We start from the raw sequence: 27587 nt of genomic DNA on the forward strand, positions 1-27587 counted from the left end.
TGGGAGTAACATTACCAACTAGATCTCAGAATAAATATTTTGCTAAGCATTCTATTTTTTGACATAACACATGAACTCAATCTTACTTCTACAGCTGATATGTTTATTCTATATCTAGAGTACAAATAAAGTGTCCAGATTGCACTAAAATTAGAATGCTGAATAACAACCACCGCCACCACCTCATTTTGGTATACAACCACATCAGAAATATCTCACTTTTAGCGTAAGATTAGTACAATTAATTATTTTCTTGAAGTTTCCCATTAAATTTATAGTCCACATTACATTCTCTTTTCTGACAAATAAACCCCCCCCACTCATATATCTCTGCCTTACATTGACACCTGGTGGAAGATGTTGGGATTGTAACATATTTCCCAATTGCAGTTTAATGAGAATTAGAAGCAAACTCAGATGTCAAATGGTGAACAAACAACCATACATAATTTAAAATACTACTTCATTGCCTCTAGAAAATGACAGCTTTGAACAGGAATTATATATCCAATTAATAGTTTCAGATTGTGTACATTTCTGTATGACAAATACAGATTCCTGTTCCTAGAACAAAACCTTCTTTTAATGCTTCACTGGAAAGAGCCAAGTTCAGCAAGACATATGCATCACTAAAGACATCTGCTCCACTCAAGCAATAATTACTTTTAGTATCTTATTACTACTACTACAAAGTTACTACTACCTGTTTATGCTGAAAGACTCTGAAAAATCAGCTCACAAACATACACAGCCTCACTTGTTGACTTTATACACAGTATCGACATCTTATATGTTTCCCTGCAAATGAGAAAGATCCTATTCCTTTCCAGTAGGAAACTCTCCACTCCAAAGCAGCAGTATCACCTATGAAATCTAGTCTCTTAACAGTGTAAGACTAAAACCCAAAAGGCCACCTTACTTCAAAAGTCGCATTTTTATAAAATTAATAGTCACCTGATTCACTATATGACTACTGAAACCCTTAGGGAACCAACATCATCCCCTTGAAGAAGGCACCAGCATTTTAGAAATCTACGTTTTCCTAAATAACTCTAAGGAGTAATGTAGTCTAAATGAAAAATATTCATGATACTAGGATTCTTCCCCCTTCAATGATAGAAAATGCACCTGCATGTAAAATCTGCAGTAAATTAATACTATTTCATTTTTATACCTTCCTATCGAAGGAACGCACACAGACTAACCCTTCCAACAAGAATTGCAAAAGTTCTGGCAAACATAGCCAAACAGGTTTCCACTCTGGTTATCATACTGCCCCTTAATTTATTTTGCTGCTCTGATCCAAAGTTACAGAAGGGACCCATCAGTTCTCCAATATCCTACCAGAAGAGGAATCTTTCCAGTCCTCCTCTCCCTGCTGGTGGTCTGGCTTTATGGCTATATCAGAAATGGCTCAATAATGGTCGTAAGGCATAAAGAATGATACTGAAAGTAATTATGTCAGTTTAACATCTTGAAGCCTACTTTTAGGAAGCAAGTGGGAGCACTTCCACAACAGAAGAAGTTCTGCAACTGTACAGAATTTATGGAACAACAATTCAAGTCCAACCCAACCCCACCCCACTTTCCTCAGAAGCACCATTAAGAGCATGACATGAAAAAGTTACTGTCAAAAGTGTTGGGACATCTTGGGCTTCTACTGAATGGAAAAGTAAGCTGTGCATTTATGAACTATTTTACCTTTTTCCTGTTTAAATTTGTAGAAAAAAACACTCCAGTGTTTACACAGCAAATGCAATGCTAGTTGCAAATTGGACAGAAACCAGATACAAGCTTGACAGTTTTAAACTCAAACCAAGGATGAAAGCTTACAATACACTGAGAATATATGCAGTACAGGAATTAGACCAGCCTTATAAATATGATTTGCACAAAGTAGAATTTCAAACACTCTGATTTCACACAAGAGTAAAAAAGAAGCTAAGGGTCTAACTACCAATTTTAGTTACCAGAATTACTATTTTCAGAAAAATACTTCTAATATCATACCACAAAGACCTGCCAATCTTAATGTGCTCTAATTAACATTCCCATCTAATTTGTAAGAAAGAAAAACTACAAAGTCTTGCTTTCCAATATTTACTCACCTTGCAAAGCTTCTGATAACGTGGAGATGAAACTGCCATTCTCTGCAAGCGATGCAACAACACCACAACTTTCTGCAGAGATGTTCTCACCACCGCCATCATTTTAAGTTTGCCACACTTCTGAAGACACCTCAAAATTTGCATTATAGATGAAGAGCAACTACCATTTCCTCCTAGTCACTGGACTACGATTTGCCAGTTCTCTGAGCATGCTCGCTTCCAGGAAAGCTTTTCCGAATAAGAGACTCAAAAGCAAAGGCAGCTAGCATCGTGTTAAAAGTATGTCTCCCTTTAAACAGCCAAATATATACAGAAGTAAAAGCTTGTCTGCATCCTTGAAGCCTGCATTTGCTCAGCAGCTCCAGAGAAAGGAAGTTGTTGATCAGATGAATATGCCTGCTACCAAATGGTGAACTACATACTACCGAAGGTTTATTAATTGATGGTTGAGAGCTGCAGAAACAAAGCAGAATTCCTCTGGGAAGACTGCCCCGACATGATCACAATAGTTCTCCTCTTGGATATGCTTCATATGAAAACGGAGAATAGAATTCCTTCCCTAGCTCTGGAGAAAGATGTTCTCGCGCTCACTCTAAAAGCAGCTCTGGCAGAGCGGCAGAGCAAGTGAATAACACAGTGTGCTATAAATCTTATGAGAAGAGCAGAAGGATACCTGCCCTAATTATATCAGCCATACGTTAAAGGCTAATAAATCACATAGCAGCAGCTCTCAAAAGCTAGATTATCACACACAAAAGGAAGACCTGCAGGGGGCAAAGCCTTTCCTGTGAAAACTCACTTAAAGCTAATTTGCCTCAAAAGCTCCCAAAGGAATGGTAGTGAAATTTCCAGCTAGAACCTTTCCCTTTGAACAAGGATCAACTGGTATAATTTTCACAAGACACTGTTTTCATTATTGATTACTCACCTTCCCATTCCCTCCCCCTGGGCAGGACCTTCACAGCTTCAAATCTCTGTCAAGTTGTATCACTTACAGGTTCTTAAGCAAGACACTTCATAACATGTCATTCTTTTGCTTCTAACACTAGCATGGGTTTAACAATAACAGCATTCTTCAAGAGAATGGCAAACTGTTATCACATTCTATCATGTTCTGAAGGAACCTGAAGCTGCTACTGTACAGAAGCAAAGCAAATCCAGGACTGGTGACAGAAGTACCCAGATACCCATGTATGTTGTGCCTTGAGTTCTACAGGGGGAGAGAGAAAGTTGGGATCTTAAATAAATATAATACACTAAATAGGTATCCTACAGTGTGGCAGTAGCATCACCTAATCTCAGTGTTGTGCTTTAGAGAACAACATAACTGGATGAGTAAAAAGGACATCTAGTCCAACAACCAATCCACCAAAACTCAAACCACCCACTCATGCTAAATAGCAAAACATTTCTCACAAGCAAAAAATAAGTTCACTTTAAAAAGCTGTATAACAAGCAAAAACAACTTAGGCAAGTAACTCTATTCTCCCACTACAAGGCAAGTGGTGGGGTCCATCCAGGACACCAGCCAATATGAACTAAAGGAAAAAATATTCACAACCACAAAGAGTGTCAGCAGAGAATACAGCTGTCGTGGATCCTCCCCAACAGTTCTTCTGGCAACTCACTACCAACCTACCCACTCAGAGGCCTGATTCTGCGTGAGAGGTACTGAGCCACCATGGCTCCATCTCACATTAGCCTGGTACTGCAGGAACGCAGAAACTATGAAAGGTGAGGAAAACCTCCATAATGTCACATGGTTCTTTCCACCTGCCATGACAGGGTTTATACGGACTACTACACGTGTTTGTATGCTTCAATTACCATAATGCGTCCTGAAAAGCAAAGCAAAAACAATACATGGTCTGCACCAGTAGCATTCTTTGTGTGTATGTGGCTCTCCTTGTATGCATCTATACCAAGACATTCAAATTAGCTACCAGGATTTTCACAAATATTTAAAGGTTTGCTTCACAATAACATTCATTACTGCTAACAGTATGAAAATGACCAAACTGTAAAAACTCCAAGAGCCTATTTACTCATGATATCTATACATATGGGATATAGTATTATATGAAAGAGAACCAAGTACTTTTTCAAAGATATAATGCAGCTGCTCCCAAGAAGGCCAGGAATCCCCAAGACTTACTGCAAGACCCAAAGTTACAAGCTCTTCAACTTCAGATCACAGAACAGCCCATTGTCTTTAGTTGGTAACTAACTAGAGAGTTGACTCAATTAAAGACCTGGTAAATAAACACAGTTACCTGCCAAGTACAAGGATAACCTCACAGGAAGCAGACCAATAGGGTCACTAGGCAAGGGAGAGGGCATTGCTGTCATATAACAATGACTTCTGCTTTTAAAAAATCTAATCAGGACGCCACTGGCAGCTGCAAGGCTGGAGAGGGCCAAACAGTAGGAAATCTCTGTGAGAATGCCTATAGAAGGTTGGACTGAGAAGTAGCGGCAGATCATGCTGTCTGATAAGCTAACATAAAGTTAAGAGTTGCCAGAGGAGCAGAAAACCACAACAGACTTGCAAATACATATTAATCCTTCTTTATCAATGTCAACAAGCCATCCTCACCCTACAATGAGCCTATCAAGTAGCTCAAATTTTAGAGAACACATTTTGATCCTTCTGAAATAGCCTGAATCTTCACAGAAGCCAAAAGTAACTATTTTTAATGGATGGTTCTGTTATCATTTGTCAATGTTGTTCTATTTTCTTTGTGTATTTTATATTATTTGTTTGAAAAGTGTTACAGGGCAATCATATAGATTGTTGGCTCAGGTTCTGATTCAAAAATGGAACAAGAGACACAGATGAAATGCCAAGGCCACAGACCCAATCAGTCAGTGAGAACCAGACAATTCTGAGTTTGGGATGAATTCCAAGAAGCAAACTAAGATGGGTGATGGTGACTTCACATCATTAGTTCAGTTTTTACAGCATCAGTTTTAGATGGTGGACCAATCTGGAAATGTCAAATACTCCAGGAAATTGGCTCATAAACAAAATGATCTAGCTTGAAGGTGGGGTCATCTCTGATTTGGAGGAGAAAAGAGGTATTCTCTTTGAAATCAACAGTGTACCATGAAGTCACATTTCCCTAAAGGCTAGTATTCTAACTTCACTTGTGTGTTTTTTTTATTGACCGTAATTGAGCCCTATTTGTTCTCCTCACAAAGATGTCAATAGTCTCCCAGTGCAAAAATATATCTTGGACTTGGGTGTTGAATATACCTACAGAAAACTCGGGACTTCACATTCTCTAATCTGATTATTTACATAAACTATCTTTGTATTACACAAGTTTAAGAAGTTAAACCTTGCCTTTAAAGCCCTTCCAAGAATAAAGGATAATTTCTAGAAAATTATACATAAGTAGTACCTAACTACTTAGGTACTAAGTACACATTAATAACTGCTCCAATTTATGTACTAATAAATTGCTCCAATTTATGTTGGAGAAGTGGTTGTGAAGTGGGTACACATTTCCATATGTGGTGGGAATGCAATATATATTGAAATTTTGGGAAGAGGTTTTTAAAGAGTACAGTAAAATATTAAGTCTAAATATAGATATATGCTCTCCATTCTCATTACTTCCAATATTTGATCAAAACAATAAAGTTAGAATAATAAAGAATAACAAATTTAGTAACTGCAGCAAGACTAATTATAGCTAAGAACTGGAAAATAAAAAAGCATTACGAATTGTCTGATTGGTATAGAGAAGATTGGAATTAATAATAATTAACATGTGATATTAAAATGAAAGAGGGCATATAAACCAAAATAAGCTTAATGAGATTTGGGGTGCATTTATCATGTTTTTAAAAAAGGGAATGATTAGAGCTATCAAAAGAACCATTACAGTTTTGGAAGGGGAGAAGGTCCTGCAATGTTTGAAGTTTTTGTTTTTTTTTTTTTTGAATTTTGACATGTATCCTTGGTAGGTAACACAGTAGTGCAATAATTAGTTTATTGCATGTCTATTTTTATGTTGGTATTTTAAATGTAGTGTTATTTTGCTTGTATTTTGGATTGGAAAATAATTAAAATATATAATTTTAAAACCCTTCCAGAAGAGATAATATTTCACATGAGAGGTTTTTCAATGTTCTCCAAAATATCCACTGGAAAAACTCAAAACAGTCCTAAAAAAGGAATAATTGTTCTCCCTAGAATTCCTCCCATTTCCATGCCCAATCAGAGAAAGCTCACACTGATCAGATTCAGTGCATACATGTTCACTGTGACATTTTTATACTGATTCAGCAGCCCTAAGTGGTCTTTTACTTTCATTACTAAGATTTCTGTCCACTCACACTTTACTTTCCAAACATTATCAGTTCTCACAATCTAACCCAAAAACTGTTCATGGTTTACCATATGATCAGCAACAACATACTAAAAAACTTGTCTCTGAATCCTGAAAAACCCTGAAATAAAGTATCCACCAGAAGCAACACAACACCACCTTTTTAATCAGGCAAGCATTTAGCCAACATGGACTCCTTTAGTGGCTATTTTACACCCAGCATTTCATAATGAGCAGTTTCCTTTTAATTAACTTATAAACATTGCCATACACTTGGGTTGCATTCAAACTTAACACTAAATTCCTTGTGGGCCCAAGAAAGAGATCAGAAGCCTTTGCTTCCATTTTCAATTAACCACAGTGTGTGTGAAGTAGCTAATTTGATTTTATTTACATTTATATCCCACATTTCCATTAAAATAGTACTCAAACCAGGTTCTGAAGTTTACTAACCTATATTTAAATGATTTCTTTTCCCAAACCATAGTTAAAGTTTGCCTGCAGCAACAAACAGTGGTTGGAGGTTGAAAATGGAATCAAAGGCTATAATCTTTTCCTTGGGACTGTAATGTAAGAAGAGGAGAGGGGCATTCACATTAAAGATCATGCATGCAACAGTGGTGCTGTGCAATAACATGTGGTCTAAGTGTTGCACCAAGACAAATAAAAATCCAGGGTAGATCTCATCTTCTTTTCCCCTTATATTTTTTCCTTATATTACACCAATTTCCCTTTAACAGTCAATGCAAAACATCTATTGCTTGGCCTGTATTTTCCTGACTTTGTCACCACTCCTAACTTGGTATTTCTTTTGCTTCCACCCACCTGGAAATTATGCAGGGATACTTGATTATTTATTTGCACGTGAACATAAGCTGCAATTTTAACATTTCATATGCTGCTACGTAATTTACCCTCTTTTCAGCCTCCTAGTTAGCTGAGGATGCAAGCCAATAAGGATGTCCATAGGCCTCCAAACTCAGAGGATTACTGGCACTCTATGCAGCGCAAAGGAATATGGTGGCAAAAGTCACCACCATGCTCCTTCTGCTCTGCAAATCCTCTAGACCTCCAGAGAGGGAAGAAGTAGCCTAGAGAATTCTTTCCAGGCTGTCCATCAGGGTGGAGGAAGATTGGTGCACAGAACCCAGATACGAGTTTGGATCCCTTTTCTGACCTTGGATTTAGTAATCTGAAAAAATCTTATGGCCCTCTAGATGGCATCTTGGACCTATAGGATTGTTTTGATTATTGTTCATGAGAATTTGTTTACTATGTGCCCTCCTAAAATCTTTTGCTCAAAGCCTATTTCTTGGTAGCATACTCTCTTTCAAAATTTATTTTCTACATGTTATTCATATTCTCCATATGTTTTCTGTTGTCTGAAAACAAGCGTCCTTCCTGCACCTGAACCTTCTTAAAATAGTATGTTTTTGTAACACACAGCAGCCTATTATACTTCTTTTCAAATTAATTCTGTAGTATTTGAATATTTAATTTCATTGCCTCTTCCAAGGCTTTGCTACAGCATTACCCCAGAGCTCGCTTGCTCACTCATGCTCTCTCTCTCTCTTCATCCTTTCTAATACATCCCTCAGACACAACAACTCTGGTGCTTACTTTCTGGATATGGTTCAGGGATGGGCAAATTTGGAGTGACCAGGAACCACTTTCTACTCCTCAGATCCTTCCATGGGTTTGACTCATGTCACATAGCAAAATTCATTAGAACTACAGTTTCGTTAGTGGTTTGCCATTGGAATTTGACGTCACATGGTTTTTTTGGGTCTCAGGCACTGCACAAGAGGAGGGGGGGATACATTTGGCCTGCAAGTTGCCCAACCCAGATTTAGATAAACATTTTCAATATGAAGCTATTTTCACCAGGCTCCCAAATATACTGTCTGAATTGCATCTTTCCAGGCTGGACCTAGTTCTTATCAGCAATCCTCTTTTTCCCTTTAAATAGTTCTCTAATAGTTCATATTCTCATTCAAGTAGACACCTTTTCCTAATTTTAGTTCCTCCAGAAAGCCATGACACAGGTACATACTAACTCTTGGGACAACTGCAAGTACAGCCATAGAGATGTCCCTGTTTTTCTATCAACTTCACTAATTGGAAACCAACACATACCATCTGCACAGCCTTTTAAAAAAAAAAGGTCATAACACACACACTACATTTTTACTTGTTAAAAAAAAAAAACCTCTGTCCTATTTTCATGAACTTTCCAGATTGTGAAAATTTGCATGCATGCATGTCTTTTGTAACTGCAGTTCAAAGCACAAAGCAATGTAGAAAATTTTGAAGTGCTGATTCATGATACAAATGAAAAAAAGTAAGCAGAAAGATTTAAGGATAGCAATAACCTTGTTAATATTTTCTGCTTAATAAGCATACCCTTTGGCTTATCTTCAAAACCTGAAAATTAAATGACTTTTCAAAGGAAGTATGGAAGGCATTTAAACAAGTCACAGATTGTTGAGATTAGGGTGTGAATTGAGTGACAAACCAGATAAATTAGCTTCTCATAGACAGCAGAACACAAATAAATATAGCTGAAGGATTTTCCTTTGGAATATGAAAAACACAACACTTTTTCAAAATAAAAAATTAATTAGTCAAGCTCCTCTAGTATTTAACACAAGGACAGGAAAAGTTACAGTAAAAATGGTGGTTCATTCCTTCATATGCATAACTGATTACAAACACTGTAGCCTATCTAATTAGAGTATTTTTGAACATATAGAGTACATACGGCTGTTAAAATGCTGCAAATAAACATCTAAGAAATAGAAATAATTCACAGTAGATGTGAGAGCCTGCATGCTCACATCAGCTATTATTCAAAATCAAACCAAAATACAATTTAAAGTATTTATGAAGTAGTTCTTGCAAAAATGTGCTAACATTCACTAGAATATGTAGTATAATGTGGAAGAAATTATAGTTCTTACCTTATGTTGTGGTGACATTTACAACAGTTTGTTATTGGCATTTTACTGTGAAATGTTTGGGTGAAAAATGCAAGGTATACCTCAATTTTCCTCCGCAGAAATTATTAATGAATTATCAAATCACATAATATCCAATCACAAATATTGCACTTTGAATATTCATTTTCTTTTGCATGGTGTGGAATAGTAATTGCTTTGTATTTGTAACATTTTTTAAGCATTACAGGAATATATGAATCACCTTGCTGCATCAAACCAAAAATCTGTCTAGCTCAGAGCTCTAAGTCTACTCAGATGACCTTTTGTTCCTGAGGAAGACATTAAGAGAAAGCCACAGGGCTACGTTCTCACTCTCTGCACAAGGAGAACTGAACTGATTCCGGAAGATCCCAGAATTGTATGAAAGCAGGATTTCCTTGATTCAGTAAGACAGAATGTGCTCAGTTCCAAAAGATGCTGGTAGGATGGCAAATGCTTAATAAACATGGCAAATAGTGGTATAGTGCTTCAGATTATGGGCCCCCCCAAAAGGCACAAAGAATTATAAAACAAAGGTCATGGCAGGCATTCCCTGCTTTAAGCAAAGTACCAGGCTATCAAATTTTGCTTTCCTGACATACTGAGCTGCCACAGTGAAATGTTCAGATACTTTCTTTGCACGTCTTTCTAATTAGAAAAGAATTGCTTAACTTTTCAAAAGAGTAGGAATAGCCTCACATTTTCTCCTGACTGAAGCAGTCATGCTGTGCAATCTGTAGGACTACCCCAGAACCCTTTCCAGTATCATAAGGGAGACTGGTGCACACAGTCTGTACACTAGGGCTGGGGCATTCAAAAGCTACTAAGGAGGTACCTCTTGGAACATGAAGCATTTTATTCAAACCTCTAAAGATTCTGCTGCTCCTAGCAACCAGCTAGACTCCTTGTACTTAGGGATGGACCAATTCTGGGAAAAGCAGCTCATTAGTTCCTTCATGTTCCCAATTCAGAGATCAGAAATCAACTGAAACAGGTAGCTTTTGTGGACTTCTCTGTCTCTAAGACAGGCCGTGATTTGCACTTTGAAAAATGAAATTTATGCAATAGCATGATTTATGCTAATTGGACTAATGCAGTTTGTGTGATTTGCAGAAATTGGAAGTTGGAAACCATATTGTTCTAGTGTACTTTGTGCATATCATGCTAGAGTAACATCTTGTTCAGCTTCCTATATGCACAAAATCACACAAGTTGTGCAATTCATATTAGTCCATGAGCCAGCTCAATCCGCCGAAATGATTCAGTGTCAGCAAAAGGCATGTAAGCTAGAACCCAGGAGAGCAAATTGTGAAAATCTATCATATATTCAGTTTTCTTGCACATCCCTAGTTGTGCATTCTAACAAGAGTGTGAAGGAGATTTTGTAGGATGAATAGAAAAAGATGTAGGAATAGAGACAGAGTAGTCATTTTCCGTATGTCACTAGAGACACTTGAAGAAGTGAGCAAATTGATCACCACTTGCACACAGTCTGGAGAACCACCAAAGTAATATCCAGTAAGCCTCCATCATTTTTGTTTGCATTACATTTACCAAAAAAAAAGCCTGAATAGTTGAGGCATAAACATGCTCTGTGAAGGAAGACTTGCATCATCATTTCTGCACATTTACAACAAGTTCTCTCTCTAAGAAAAAGCAAATATGACTTTGTAAACCATCAAAAGGCTTCTTCCTGATGCTATAAGCACATGCCTGACTTAGCTATTCAGCATTTTCTCTAATTTATTTGTACAGTGGGAGAGAACATATTATAATAGATAATGAAAGGAAATTATTCAAGGAGAAAATGCATTCAAATAGTTGCTTAAGATGAAAATAACTATGAAGAGTTGGCATGATGTAAACAGGACAAAGAAAGTTTTTCATAATTACAGGAAATATAAAAGAACACTTTATAAGAAAATGTGCACATTTTAACTATAGCAGTCAAGCCAGCTGGCACTTTAACTGTAGATGTACAACTTCTGCAAAGGAAATTATCAATACATAACTTTCCCCTTGACTTCTCAAATTTACCACTAAGCAATTGTGTTGTTCCCTTCAACAGCAGGAAGAAGGGGACAAAAGCTTCTGATAAAACCGCAATCAGGTAAAGGTAACAAATTGGCTTTTTCCTGTTACAACCAGTATCTCATTGGTAACATCATAAGTCAATGTGATTAAATGTCACAATATATTAAGAAACACCCATTCATTTTCCAAACAGCCTTTAAAATACACTTGAATTATTTTGAAACCACATAGGTCACAAATCAATTTTGCAACTTTAGAATCAATAATTAGCATTTTCTAAATTTCTCTTTTTTCAATTCCATCTGAATGTGATGGCCACCCTTGTTAAGAACATTTGAATGAGCTGTAGCAAATATAAGTTTAAGTCTTCTAATAGGGGGTGTGGGGGAGAATCAGAGTACCCTGAAGCAACAAAAGACTGGGTAATCTTACAAATCTTAATTGTAAAAGGTAGCTGCATTATAATTATGTATTTCCAGAACAGTCAGAAACAAAACAGCACAAAAGACAACTTCAAGTCAAAGACATAAGAAGATCAAGAGACATAACACCCCTCCTAATTGCTTTTAGACTTTACTAGTGTGAACTCACAGAGAGCCATTTCATGGGAAAGTTGTTTCTTCATATATTTTAAACATCGGCCATCCTTCCAACAATATCTATGCCTGAATGATATACTGAGTTATTTCTTTAATATAAATTAATGGCAAACTGAAGAGACAGAGTGTACACCTCACATTTAATTAAGAAATGTAAGTTGGCCGATTGTCCTTTCTTTTCAGATGCCAACCACAACTTTTAGGGACGTTGATTGCTAATAAACAAGTAACAGGGAATCCTCCAGCAGCTCATGCTATTGGCCAATAAAGCTTGCTTAGGGTTAATTTCTCATTTTGTTAATTACTTCTTTCCAAGGAAAAGAACCAGGGGGAGAAGAAACCACAGGCCTTCGAGATACTCTTCTTGAAGCATAGATTAGGCTCATTTGTAATATTGAGGATTGCACAAGAAACCAGTTCTAAATGCACTGCACCTCTAAATAAAGAGTGCAGAAATGTTTCTGAGGTTACCAACACGGGGAATTCTTCAAAACATCATTGTTTAAGTTCTGATTTTCTAAAGAAGCCATGTGGATTATAGAAAAGCATTTGTTTTAATGGGAGTTACTCTGAGGTGGGCACGTCTTGCTCCAAAATCTCCTGATGGCATTCCATTGCCATTTGAAGACCCTTCATTTTTTGCAGGCATTCAACCTGCCAATCTGCTAAGCTTTAGCATTTTCCTAGCCAGAACACATTTTATCTGCTGCTTTTTCCACTGCTCATTATTTACACTTTCTTACTTTTATTTATTTGTTGCACATGTTGAATATATAAAGATACGATAAAAATGATTTACCGCTATCTGTTTTTTCAGTTCCATTCCAGAAGTGCTGTCCTGAGTGGCAGGTTCCCGCTGTGATGCATCTGCAAGGACATTAACCGTAGCTTCTGCTTCCTGTATCCACTTGAGGAAACTTTCAAGGTCTTTGAGCAAGGCATGTACTGCCTTCAGTTCAGCCTCCAAAGCATTCTGCCTACTGCAAGTTCTGAGGAAAAGAAATGGGGAAAAAAGACTGACAACAGTGACCTCAGAAAAATCACAAACAGCAATCAGGAATGAAAGGCAGAACTATTGATATATATTTCTTCTCTCCAGTATGCCACAGTTTTTGGAAATTCTATCTGAATGCATTTATACGTAAAACATTAGCATTTATGAAAATTATTCTATAAAGCTGAACATTTTTCTTCTTGACATAACTAGATTGCAATACTTCAAGAATGAAGAATTTAAATACACCATTTCAATAAGTTGCAAGGAATCGAGCAACACAATGCACAATGAATGAAAATAACTCCCTAAGTGACATATATAGTATAAACCACAATGCTGTAAAAAAGAGACATGGATGTCTCCTTCACTTTATCACTTTTCACTTTATCACTTACTTGCAAGATTATAACCACACATAAAGGATGGGTGTCATTTACATATGAGTTTCTTTTGTATTGCACTTTTTCCTAGATAGGAAGTCCTTGGGTCCAACTTTAGAGAACAGAGGACAGTTCTCTATTTGAAGAGCTATGAGACAATAGTCCTTTATTTGTAGGTGCCCTCATTTAAAGGGTCGTCCAGTCCAAGGCCAGTTTGAAGTTCAAAAAACATCAGAAGGGACCCTGAATTTGGTTATTAACAGAGAAAGCAGGCATGGATGGCAGATTAAGCAGGCACACATTAGGCTTCTGCACTATGGTGAGATGCTTTTTATTCCCATTTAAATTACAGTTATTATTTCTATATGAGTACCTGTGCATATAAATTAGCATTTATAATTGATGCAACCTGTATCCTCTTTTGCCCTCTTTCTTTATTATGTTTTCTCTTTTAGGCAAAGCCTAGTACTCAGTCTGATACTCAGAGATTGACCAGCCTAATACACAGAAACTGAGTTACCTAAATATTTACAGCTCTACTGACCTTAGCTGACTTTCATCTTTCTAAACTGAAGCAATCTCATGCACCATGACCAACTTAGAAAATTAAATTTTGGTCAATTGTGTTATTAATAATTATTTGGTATTCTAAGAAAGAAATGTCAAGGAAGAGAGAAAATGTGTACATGAGTGCATGCCTATATTATACACCTCCAAGACTCTACAGCAAGCAAATGCCAAACTGCAGAAACATGAACTGCAAAACAGTGGATACAATGGATATTTTTTGAGAAACAAATGAGGAGTTGATTTATCATATTCCATTTATCTGTTTAAAGCAAATGCTTAAGATTTATTTTTAACAAAGGTATGTACCATTTGGCTCATATTTAATGGCTGATGATCCTTAGACACAATAATCTAAATCTTCCCTTCTTCTGTGTCAAGTACTTTGCTTTGCAAAATGCAACTTTCCAGAGTTAGCTATATGTGCAAGATTTATGCCATCCCAGAACATTTTCATTCAGAGAGTACTACAGAGGATTTACCGTGTGCAGCCAACAGCAGCAAACTGCAAACTCTTCCTCAAATTAAATGTGTTGTTGTAATGCACTAACCAGATTGTAGTGACTGCCAACATGATCTTTTAGTCAAACATAATCCAGATTTCCCCCCCCCCAACAAATCTTAATATGATTAACGTCTTCCAGTAAAATGTTGCCTTGTGCCTTACAGTAATTAATCTGTGAGATCACTAAATGTGTAAAATTTGGACATGGGTTAATAAAATCCATACACAACACCCTCTGTGAGCTGCAGCACAGAATTATATAGCCAGTACCACATTCCCCATAAAGGTTATTGTATCATTAACAGATAACGTGACATCAATATTTAACTGGTCCCTGCTACAATGAAATTTTGTTGTCCTTCCAGTTTGGTTGCAATTAACAATCCTATTATAATGTTTAAAAAATCTTCCATTTAACAAGTGCTGCGGATAGCTATCTGCATGAGTACTGACAAGAAGCCTGTGTGGGACAAACCCAAAGGAGGCTTTGTTCAGTAATTTAAAATAAGCTAAATACATTCTTGTATTGTTGCCTTTTGTGTTATAGAATACAGCCAGGATGCAAATTATATGCATATTTACCTAAGAATAAATCCCACTGAATACAGAGTGACTTGTCTCCCAGTAAACATACTTAGGCTTATGCTGCAGGAAATGCTGATTCGGGGCTTCAACATTAACTCTGCCAAACAGCTAACCCAAAACCGACAAATAAGGGAAGACTCTTTGAGCTGCATATAAGAACGTAAGAGCTGCCTTGCTGGATTACTGCAAAGATCCATCTCGGCCAGCACACTGGCCAGACAGGTGCGTCTAGGCCAAAGAACTATCTTTACTGTCTCCAGCAACAGGTAGCCAAAAGTATACTATCTGAAAATGTGGAGATTTCATTTTCAGTATTGCGGCAGTTTAATCAGCATTAAACTTTGACTGCAAGATCTTTGCTTTGGATACTCTGTTTTCCTCTCCTTAGGAATTTTCATCTCCCAATATTTCATCTGCCACTCTTGGCATCCATTTAATATCACAAGTACTAGTAAGGGCAGAAGCTGAAATCCTTAGACTAAATATATATCTGTTGTATATAGTTGTGTGTGCGTATGTGTGTGTGTAATACAAAAAAAAAAATCTATTGTTTTAAAATGACAGTGAAAAGGTGCTATGTTAAATCCCTTCAACTTTTCAGTATTTTTCCAAATTAAATGAAAAGGTTTTTGGCAATGTGCTCAAAAAAATTTCCAGACAAACTTCAGGGGAAAATATCTGTGAGACTAGGGACAATGAATGTGCTGCATTAATCAAAGTTACAGAAGTACTGATAAATTACCATGGTCTTAGCCCTACAGAATAAACGATGGTTACCCAATGTGTAACACATCTCACTGATACAGCACTGCCACATTTTTCATGCTAACAGCTTAAAAGTAGCCTGAACCTATATAATAAGCAGGCACCTTTTCATTTTTATTTGAATAAAGACGCTTCGCTTAAAGAAGTGCTTTACAATATGCTTTATTTATATGCTTAACAATTCATTATTTCTACTCCATGAGATATAAATGTTCTCTCTCTCTTAGGAATGGATATTCTATATTGTGTGACATACCTAGTGGAGAGAATCCTTTCCCTCTCCATGCAATATTATTATTATTATTATTATTATTATTATTATTATTATTATAACATTTCTATGCCGCCCCTTGCCGAAATCTCGGGGCGGCTTACAACATGATAAAATAGCTTGGCAATGAAGGAAAAGAAAAATATGCTAAGATTTGGATGAAAAAAGGGAGAAGAAATCCATGACTCATTTGCTTTATCACATTGTGAAGTAACTAGTGTTGTATCCAATCATCATTTGTGATAGTAGAAAGCACTTACACAAGATGGGGCACCCCCTTTTTGCAGTTCTTTCCTAGGCATCAGCTAAAAAAAAAAGACTTGTTCCTGTAATTCTAAATGTTCAAAACGGGGTGATGCTTTGCTCAGGGCTGGTTTCATATTTACACAGTATTACTTGTGGTATTACTCCCTAATTTAAACTCAATACTATCCTACTGCACTCCACACTAGCTTCAAGAAAGGTCTTACTTCAGCAGGAATAATTGAGAAGTAATGGCTTTATTCCAGCTTTAGCCCCAATTGACTAACAACTGGTAGCCACAGATGTGGATGCATCACAAAGACAGACAGTTTGATGAAGCCTAGATGAACATCTGAATCACAGGTGGTGATCTGCATTGGCTATACATGCATGTAGACTACTTCCCATATGTTAAATCTTGCTGAAGGCTTGAAATATTCTGGGGAAAAGCATGCTTTTCAAATTACAGTATCATCACATATTACATTCTCACAATATAACTTGATCTATCTATCTGTTGTTAGCTTGCTGCTGTTTTTTAAATGCTTGCTCACTTTTATCTGCAAAGCCTGTTCTAATGCTTGGCTTCACTTAAAATAATTTTGAGTGCAATGTTCCCATCAGTGAGCCCCAATACAAATTACTTCATGCTGAATCACCTCAAAATAATTGGCCAGATTTTTAACCTTCAGACCTCCGTGCCAACACAAATTAGTCATATACTACTCTAAAAGCTGCAATAATATTATTTTGAAGAAATACAGAGTAAATTAAGAATAAGTGCAACTGCATTTTATTCCAGAGTCTGTGGCACTGTAAAGTGTATGCTGTTTGACTAATGATTTGAAATATATCAGGGATGTTTTATAATTCATACAGACATTCTAAGATCATACTCCAATGGAAAGAGAGTTAATATACAGAACCCCAAAATACTAACAGACTGAAGAAAAAGATGATAAAATATTGTCAGGTTTTAACACAATAAATATGACATAACTGATGCACTAGTTAGAATCATTAAAAAGAAGACATGAAAACAAATCCATCTACACATCTCTAGAGGAAATCTTTTTCAGGCTAAAGTAGAATTGTTCAAGGTGACAAAAAGAACACTAGCAAGAGGCAGGAAACTTATTACAAAAAGAAGTTGTTGTGACTGAACAGCAAAAAGTTTACTTTCAAATCAGAGAAATCATTAACTCTACTCCTTTCTGAATCAAACAGGGAACTTCCCTAGCCTGAGAAACTAAAAATAGAAGAAGCAGAGAGGTTTCTCAAAATGTAATCCAGAACTCCCTGAAGAGGATAACAGGCTTCCTCTGAGGGGATTATTAAGGTGGGACAGGAGGTACATTCATGATACAACTGTTTCTGCAATGCTATTACTTACTAAGAATGTAGTTCTTAGGGATATCCAACTATAAACCCATGCCCTTTGTGTCTGTTTATGAAGCCCTAATAACTTTTTGAGGCAAGGCAAAGTGGAAGCACCAAGCACACTCACAAAAATTGGATTCCTTTCAGGACAACCAATAGGATTCCTGTGCATTCTACTCCAAAATGTTAACATACGGCCAAATTTGATTGGCTGCACACCACTGTGACTTCGTTATATTTACATATCTCTCATAAATGCAGTACTTTCTTAAGAAAACATGGTGCCAAAAATGTTTTATTAGGATTACAGGATAAAAAAATGGCACTGAGCAGAATCAATAATCTCACTACTCTGCCCTAGGTGTGCTATTTCAGACACAAAATAAAAAAGGAAGAAGATAGTATCTGTGAAAGTACATCTCCCTCTTTAGGAGTCTACAAAACAGGAAAAAGTGGAGTATGTACTTCTCTTTTGCTTTCTTCTCAATCTGTATAATCTTGTTCACTGGAAAATTGTAGGTGATATTGAGAATGAAAGTGCTTTTAGATTTGTAGGGCTTTACAAATTTCTTTGACAGTACGTCCCATGGAAAGAGGGCTGTGGTCACTGTTTAAGGATGGGGTGTTGCTAATATCGGAACCTTTTAACAGTGCTTTGCTAATTATGATTGTGTCATCCTCAATACAGGGAAAGGCTTCTATCCATCCTGAATATATGCAAATGAGAACTAAAATATATTCATATGACCATTTCTTCATTAAAGTAACATAAACTTGAATATTTACAAATAGTCCTATGAATCTCTCTCTCTCTCTCTCTCTCTCTCTCTCTCTCTCTCTCTCTCTCTCTCTCTCTCGCACACAGAGAGAGAGAGAGAGAGAGAGAGCGAGCGAGCGAGCGAGCAAGCGAGCGCGAGGAATGATTACAGTTCTAAGCCCGAAAATCTACAGAGCTACTACTTCCCTATCTCTGTGCTCTCTCGCTCTCTTTCTATAAGTATGCATATTTGAGAAGAACAACATGTGTTTGCACATACCGTTGTTTCAGGTTATTCCATGAGGTATTCAAATGATCCATAATTTCCTTCACCTTTCTTGTATCATCACCACTGTAGTCTTGAAGAAGTTTGTTGGATAGATCATTGAATTGACTCATTTTAACATCCCCTTTATCTAGCTCTTGTATTAACATCTAAGAAACAAATCCATAGTACTTAATATTCATAAGAAAAATATATAGAAGTAATTAATACATCCTAACAAAACAAATTCAAGAATCTTCTCTCAAGCTTTGGCTACATTTTTACTTATTTAATTCCAACACTGTAAACAACTGAGAATGAAAAGAACAGGAAACAAGAGGAAGGATTTGCTCCACAATGATACCAATTCCTTACTGCATGCACAAAGCCAATCAAAAGGGACAGTGACAACATAGTGGTTACTCCACAGGCTGCCTTTCATATATTCTACAATGTGGAATAAGCAGGACTGAACCCTTTTCCTCCTAACTGCTCCACATCTGTTGGAATAAAATGCTGGAGTTGCTGCCAGTACATGACCCCAGGAATCTATTGCTTCTAATATATATAATTATGCATATCTACTTTCACTCCAAAAATTCAGACATCTGTCTTCTAAAGCAAGAAGCAGTAACAAAATTATATGGGGAAAGAAAAATTACTTTCTAAGTAAAAATTAGCTTGGTTAATGGCTTTTACAATGAAAAAAGTGAACAAGAGTTGGTTATCAGGTTCAGTTATATTTTCTCTGGCTTGAATAGGAACAACCTTTGCTCATTGTGTCACAAAATTGTGTTGATCAGCTCACCAATGCAAGAATTATGTCATCCTCCAAAAACTGGATAGTGAATGGCCATTATAAATAAGGTAATTATCACTTTATGTAATTGATCTGCATATAAATTCTCTTTGACTTCATCTTCTCTTTTATCCCCACCAACCATGTACCTACTGTTTGTGTATTTGGTAATTCACTCATGCATCTGATGTTAACAAAATGCTGCAGTTAACAAAATCTTCTGCCATAATAAATTTGTAAGTCTGTAGAGTGCCACAAAACTCGTAACGGCATTTTCTGCATCAGACTATCATGATTGCCCAACTGGAAATTTTTCCTTGCTTCTGAAAATATTGCTGATATGCCAAGGTTTTTTCTTTACATTTTACTTTGGGAATTCTCTTGAGCTTTTCATATCCAAAGGAGATGCCCAAAGCAGCTGACTACAATATCAACCACTGTCCCAACTTTAATCCTAGTTTCACAGAATCCTCTGATGAGGTGCACCTTTCTCTTTCCTACAGCATATAAACCATGAAAAGATAATGGTGCATTCTAGTATTTCTTTAAAACGTGCCTCATCAAAAAAAAAATTCAATGAAATGTTCTCCAGACCTTGCTTATACTGCTGATGGTCATTCAACCCTTGATGTAAAACATTACTACATGGGGATACAGCAGTATACAATTTATTTATATATTTAAAATATTTTGTCAAAAAAGTACATGTGCACTGACTAATTCACTACTACACAAACCTTTAAGGATTTCAAATGAAAAAACCCACATTTGATTACTTCAAATTTACATTCGGTAGGCTATGACTGAAAATTACTTTATTCAAATACACTTGGAATATTGGCTAAAAGAATTTTCCTGAATTTACCTGTTTGAGAGAAAAGGAATAATAATAATCTTGTCCAGAAAAAATGGTATCCTTTATTCTGAGGTAAAAAAAAGTGATATCCTTTGTTCTAAGATGAGAAATCACAAGACAGAATGCCCCAACTTTAAGAACACCTCATTCACAGGAAACTGGCGTGCCAGGGAGAAAGATTTTAGCTTACTAATTTCCCAAAAGAACTAATTTTCTGTGAGCAGCAAGATTTTAAGTAGGCAACTCAATCACCCTTTGCAATTTGCAAAGATACCAGAAGAACTAAGGATACATTCTATTTCTGAAAAGAATAAGCTCTGATGCAGGACCAAAGAGCTTAAAATGGACTCTCAAACTGGCATTTTGTGAGTGACTTTAGACATCATGTTTAAACTCACTTTGTTTTCAGAAATCTGCTTGGTAAGCTTTTCTTGAGGGGATTGCAAAATGGCACGCAGATGGATCTCATACTGCCCAATCAGTTTCTCCATTTCTTGCTTCTGGTCATCCCATTTCATGCTGTCAGAAAGCATGCGTCTTAACTGCTGTTGACGTACTTCTACCCCATGCTGTGTAGTATCCCACTGGTTCTTCACTTTCTCCACTGTAAAAGACAAGGCAGAAGCATAAACCACATGTGAATATGCTGTGCCTATGGCACCACCATCAATCTTAATCTCACCCAAAGTGACCTTTCAAAAAATACTCAAATCACCCTCTTTTTTATTTTTTATTATTTATTTATTTAAAACATTTCTATGCCGCCCCCATCGCAACAAAGCCTCTTGCATTCCTACAATGTTTCTAACATACTTCCCTGTCCATCTTAATATATGAAGTAGTGAATTTTAATGCATGTGTTCCCTCTGATGTATCATCCCTGAGCTACATGGTACACTGAGCATGTAGCTGAGGCAGGTCTTCTCTCCCTGCCTCCCTCCTTCCACTATACAGTAGGGTGTACATGGCCCAAACCAGATTGAAACCACTGTGCTCTGGGAGGAGAGGATTAATTTTCTCACACACACACAAATTATTGCCTGAATTTTCCCTGCTCCATATATCTAATTTGAATTATGTGCTGGTGGGAAAATATCCATGTCAGGATAAATTCTGAATCTTGGGTTTTGAGGAAAGATGCAAAAATTTTCCATTTTCAGATTTTTCTAATAAAAATCAGAGTCTTTATGTTAAAATGTATGTGTCAACTATATGTGTCAACTTTCATTTAAGTCATGTGCAAGACACTTAACAACTGTGATGAGTAAATGTGATTGACAGTAACAATTATACTGGCCAACTATGTTAGTTTTACATATTGTTTGTGTCAAACCTCTGCTTCTTATTTCAGTTTCTTTTCTGAGGAGTAAGAATCCAAATTCCTTTGCCTCGTAAGTAATCTTTGCCATTGAAAATTACTAAATCTTTGGTATCAGCATAAAGGAGAGAGAGACCGAACACACACACACACACACACCAGGATTAGCATAATAATGAGTTATAGACACATATGTATGTATTCCGTTTGTGCAATTTAATGAAAAAATACACATGTATCTTAAATGTCTGGTGTAAAATAACATACTTTTTCTGTTTGGATATGAAAGTTCCTCTGAGTAGGCAATCTGCTCACCTGATTTAAGCTTGCAATTTTTGAGAAGCATTCATTTTGTTTTAAGTAGACATAATATGAGATATTGGTACCACATCTGACAAATAACTAGTCGAATTATCTTCTCATGACCAGAGAAAATGTTCTAACTATCACCATTAACCAGTGTCTTTGTAGAGCCCTTACTGCTGTTCAGAAATCCAACTAAGTAATTACTTGAGCTTATGGCCCTAAGATGGAAGTATTTCATTCTTTTCCTACTACCATTTAAGAGACCCTTTTTCCCCTGGTTTCTTAACTAGATTGCGAAAAATTTTTCATATAATCATGTGGATTACTGATTGACACTGATATATACCATGGGTGCTCAAACAACGGCCCAGGGGCCGGATTCGGCCTGCCATGGCCATTTATCCGGCCTGCCGCCGCCTACCTCACACCCCGCACAGGGAGGCAGCAGTTTGCTCGCTTGGAGAAAACGATCTCCAAGCGAGCAAGCTGCTGCCTTGTGCGCCCGCCTTGTGGCACATGCCCGCCCCTGCCTGCGCCTCGCCTCGCTGCATGCCCCGCCCCCTCAATGCATGCGCCCACACACACCGCCCCCGCCCGCCCGCCCTCACCGCCTTTCCAGCCCGCGCCCAGCACTGGCAGCTTTCAACTGCCCCCCTGGTGGAAAAGTTTAAAGACCCCTGATAGTCACTTTTACCACTGAAGGTTTCCCTTTTTTACAATAAACATACTATTTCCAGTTTATTTCCAATCTTACATATGAAGAAATGAAAGTAAGAAAGTAAATCATGAAAGAACACCCAATGACTCTGAGTTGGAAGAAACCTTTGTCACCATGGTTAAGAGATCAGAAAATGGCCGCATAATGAGGACCTCACCCCCTCGTTTTACATCTGTGTTACCAGAACATACTAGTGAACCCCCATTTTTGTCCAAACACTCTTAAATTGTCTTGTAGGTTCACATCTTGTCTAGAAGAAATAGCTAGCAAGGGGCAAACTAGGGTATGGTTGCAGGTCCAATCACCTACCTCTACTGATATGAACAACAGAACATCCTGCTCCTCTTTGCCTAAAGAGCATACACAAAAGCCAAAAATACCCCCATTCTGCCTTAACACAGCCAGAAGAATAGTGCAGTATGAATTGGTTATGGCGAGCCATTTGTCCTGTGTGCCTTTCCAACTAGCACCAAAGCACAGCCATTTCATTGAAGAACTCATGTGTTAAATAAATCTACTTGCACCCTTTCCTATCTGATAAGCACCTATTCTTTGATCAAAGGTTCAACTTATGGAATAATTCTCTGCTAATGATTCCTTCTGTTGACCCATGGAAATCCATCCCAGCTCCAGTTCCATGAGTTGCCATGGAGTTCTATCATGCTCCATCCAAGTCCAAATAAATTCTGCTTCTTGTCTCCATTCAGTAGGCATTCAATAGTAAATCAAAAATTGGCCACCCTACCACATCTCTTATAGAACTGCTTTCATGCCAAGATACCCAACAGAAACAAACATACATTTTTCTGTGATTGCTGTCCTAACATCAGAACTCGATGTTTTATTTTTCAGATTTTGTGCCAAGGTAAAAACAGAATCCAACTGAGGATGCCGATGTTCTAAATCTTCTTTTGTTATCTGAAAAGAGGTAGGATTGAAATGTGTTAGCAGTGTGGGTAAGGATTAAAACAGAAAAAACAACAACATCAATAATATGCAGGTAAAAATTCTTAAAGTAATATATATTAAAGCTATTTTAAAAGCAAATATACTCTTAAAACCTTAGAATATATATAGCATGACTAGTCAGATCAACAGATTAAATAAGGGCTTAATTACCTGTTACAATTTCACACAAACTTTATAGGGATATACCATTATTTAATCTGACAATAACAAACGTGTGTAAGGAAACAATGCAGGTAAAATTAATATTGTTGCACGGGACTAAATCCAGCAAATGATTCTGCTTCCATTGATCTTCTCCAGTATATTAAGATATCTATGCCACTCTGTTCCAAGGACTTTTGTTTGATCTTTAAAATATAATATTTATGTTTTGATTTCAGGTCTTCACACTACAAAATCAATTACTGTTTTAATGAATATTTGTAAGCTGTTCAGTTTCTGCTTGGGAAGAAAATTACAGCTGTACCTACACGATTGCCATTTTAAGAAGTCTTTTTTCCCACAAGTAGCAGAGAAATGTGCATAATAACCCACAAGTTGTGTATCCAAGAACTGGCAAGTTAAAGAGATCAATGCCATGAAATCACATTGTATATATTATTTCAATGAATTGTTAGGCAAGTCACTTGACTATTGCTTTGTTTAAAAAAGCCATACACACCTGCCCTGAAGCTATTAGTTATTGATTGCTTCCAATTTCTAATGTTGCTGATATCAGAAGCAAAGAAAATGTCAACATAAATATGTGTAAATACTTCTCAGTTACCTTGCACAATGACAATTTTAAATGCCAGTGTAGATATTAACATCTCTCTTTAAACTCAAGAGCAATCTGCCTAGGGCTGAACCTCCACGATTAACTGTTATTGAGCAAGGCAATTAGCCTACATTAATTAAATTCATTATTTTAGGTTGAATGCACTGCAACTATTTGTACATAATGATAACGTTTCAGGAAAAGTGAGCTTGTTCTAGTAACCTGAAATGTATGTACCTTTGTTGCAGAACATCATGCATAACATCAGAACATAGAAGAACATCATGCACTTATAAATGCACCTTGAATGTTCCTTTTTACTTTAAAATAATATGGTTCTAGAACACATAAAGGCATTGTATTATAGGACTTAGCCACTGAATGCAAAGCAGTTTCAAAATACGGTGCTCAGAAAGAAACTACAGCATTTGATGAATGATGTCCACAACTGTGATCACCCCAGATAAAAGGGCAGGGCAAACCTGACCTGCTATCCTATTCTTCGAACAAGGTTGCATTCAACCTGATCCTGTGAGCCACCTCTGTCACATTGCCCTTCTCTGGCCCTTAGGTTCTTCAGTAAATGAATTGGGGCTGGAGGAATACAGTCACTACAGCGTACCCAGGCCACTGCAGTGGGGTGAATGCCCAGTGGAAATTGCACAGAAGATACCCTTTGCTGAGGGATGGAGTCAGGCTCAAAGCTGAGCATCCTCACTGAAGAAAGGATGCTTTGAGCTTGAGCATCACTCAGCTGCCTTCTTCCTGCTCCAAAATATGGTGAGAGGGGATTTTATTTTAAAGGGGAGAGGCATTCTGGAAACAAAAGGAACAGAGGTGAATACTGTGCACAAGTTTGATGGAACATGTGCAAAGCCCTCAGGTCTTTGAGAGCATTCCCCTTCAGTGCTCACAAAGGCATGACCTATTTCAAGATGAAAAGAGACAAGCTTCATCCCTAAACAAGTTTCTTCTCTGAAAATTATATTTATTTACAATCAAACAGAATTATGAAGGAGAACGTCCTCTCTTTCTACCAAACAGAAAATATTCAGGACCTCCCAACAACAATATTTCATGATACCACATACTCTCATGCGTGCAATTGTCCGATTGATTTCCTCAGAATTTCCCACAGTAACTATGTTGGACTTCAGCATCTGGTCAATCAATGCCAACCAGTCAGCCAGCTCTGTTGTAGTTTTATCCAGATCAGCAGGTGCAGAGATTTCCAAAGGCTGCTGTGTTTGAGCAACATTTTCAGAGGCAGAGGACACTAGCACCATCTTTTGGAGAACAGGATAACCTAAACAATACAACATAATTCATTTAGTATATCAACTTAATATGTACTGGGTTTTTTGCTGTACTGGATTGTAAAAACAAGGAGCAAGATTGATTGATTGCAGTTCTAAGAATACCCTCTGCATCATTCTCCATCCACATTAACTCTTGAAAATCTTATTTTCCTGCCAGTCTGAAATTGTCAAAACAAGTACTTCCAATTGTTCATATAACAGCGAATCATCATTTGGCCTATTGCAGAATGGTGCAGAAAGATGATAATCACTCAAAATCACAATGGCATCTTCATTTTTGGCAGGGTTCAGTGGAGTGCAAGAAATTCACTCTCTGACCCCTCTATCAGATCAGTTTAGGAACATTACTGAGTGAGCAAAGTACAGATATCATTAAGTTGTCAAAAGCTGCAGCTGATTTTACTTTGCGTCTCAGTAAGTTCCAGGAAGGAACAATTCAAAATTAAGCAAAGGAAATGCCACTGAATCGTATGCCAGCATTAGTTATTGGTCCTGTGAATCACAGAAACAGACAAATGCATCAGTACAGATTTTCAAAAGACTGGTAACATGACAGGTATGTTTTTTTGTTGCTGTTCATTTTGAAGACTGCAAAGATTTTTTTTTTTGTTAAGAAAAGCTATCATAAGTCCCTTTTTTTTTAAAGAATACATGCAGACTTAGGGTCTTAATTTTTTAGTATTAAGGCATTTAACAGAAATAGTAGTTTAAGCATCCTCTCTGTTCAAGATCAAAGAAATATTGATGGTGCATTTGCTCTTTAGCCAAGAACTAAGATGTAATAAGATGACAAAAATATCTCGCATGTCCCCCAGAGAAAAACATTTTCAGCTCATATCTCACCAGAGGGCTTTGTCTGTGGAACAAGGCGGAGTTGATGAATGCATGCCTCTAGTTCTTTTACTCTGTTGGGTGCATCTCTGAACACCTAATATGGGAGGAAAATCTTTACATTTCGAGAACTGAGAGCAGCACGAACAGTATCATAAAGCATTACTACTCTACAGGGTTTAGCAGCAAAGCCATCCCATTTCTTTCATTCATTTATCTAGCACTGGGAGGATGTAATCTGGCTCCAAAAACAGTCCAGGTCCATTAACACGTTTTGGATTCTGTATGGAAGCCATAAGCTCAACAAAACTCATTGAAAGGGTGACTAGAGAAAATGAGGGCAAATGTAAAGAAAAGAGTGCTGTGCAGCCACTGAAAAAGAAACCTCTTTATGAGTTCTTCAGACAAAGGAAGTGACTTTAACTAGTAAGCTAGAAGCCAGTATAAGACAACCATTCTCTCAACACTTATATAATAAGTTGGACAGTCCAAGTAGTACAAAGTATTCTTTGATTTTAATGTTCAATTTTAATTTTCTATTACTGTATTATGTGTTGCAGTTTTCTTAAATGCCACCTTGAGAGAGCTTACTCCAAATGTGGTATGTAGGTATTTTCAATAAATTCAATTTTCTAACATTTATATACCACTCTGGAACTTTGGGAAAAGGCACCTTTTTAGCTAAACAAAAAAGTGACCTTCTGTGTAGCATTTTCAGAGGATGGAGGTGTGACACAAGAAGGGTGGGAGAAGTCATTTTCTGCTGGCCAGCATCTAGATCCAATCCAGACCAAAGCAACCCAACAAGATCATAAGCTCAATTATTTTCAATTAGAAAAATTCCCAAAATACAGAGGCAGTAAATATATTTCTGACTACACTTACAGCAAAGTCCTGTAATACAGACTTGCTGGACTTCCGCTATTTCAGGATGTGAATTACA

General features: G+C 37.1%; 1 protein-coding gene across 1 annotated transcript in view; it reads right to left on the minus strand.

Annotated features, from left to right (window-relative positions):
- Positions 1-27587, minus strand: part of UTRN (utrophin) — a 365154-nt gene that overhangs the window by 179438 nt on the left and 158129 nt on the right. Inside the window, exons 47-52 of the mRNA XM_044451088.1 lie at positions 26657-26741; positions 25586-25800; positions 23569-23686; positions 20825-21030; positions 18787-18941; positions 12856-13045 (exon numbers count right to left, since the gene is read on the minus strand). Coding sequence (XP_044307023.1) covers positions 12856-13045; positions 18787-18941; positions 20825-21030; positions 23569-23686; positions 25586-25800; positions 26657-26741 — 969 coding nt within the window. The remainder of the gene's footprint in view (positions 1-12855; positions 13046-18786; positions 18942-20824; positions 21031-23568; positions 23687-25585; positions 25801-26656; positions 26742-27587) is intronic.

The sequence above is a fragment of the Varanus komodoensis genome, unplaced genomic scaffold, assembly GCF_004798865.1.
Source record: "Varanus komodoensis strain SLA01 unplaced genomic scaffold, ASM479886v1 scaffold1, whole genome shotgun sequence".
NCBI lineage: Eukaryota > Metazoa > Chordata > Lepidosauria > Squamata > Varanidae > Varanus > Varanus komodoensis.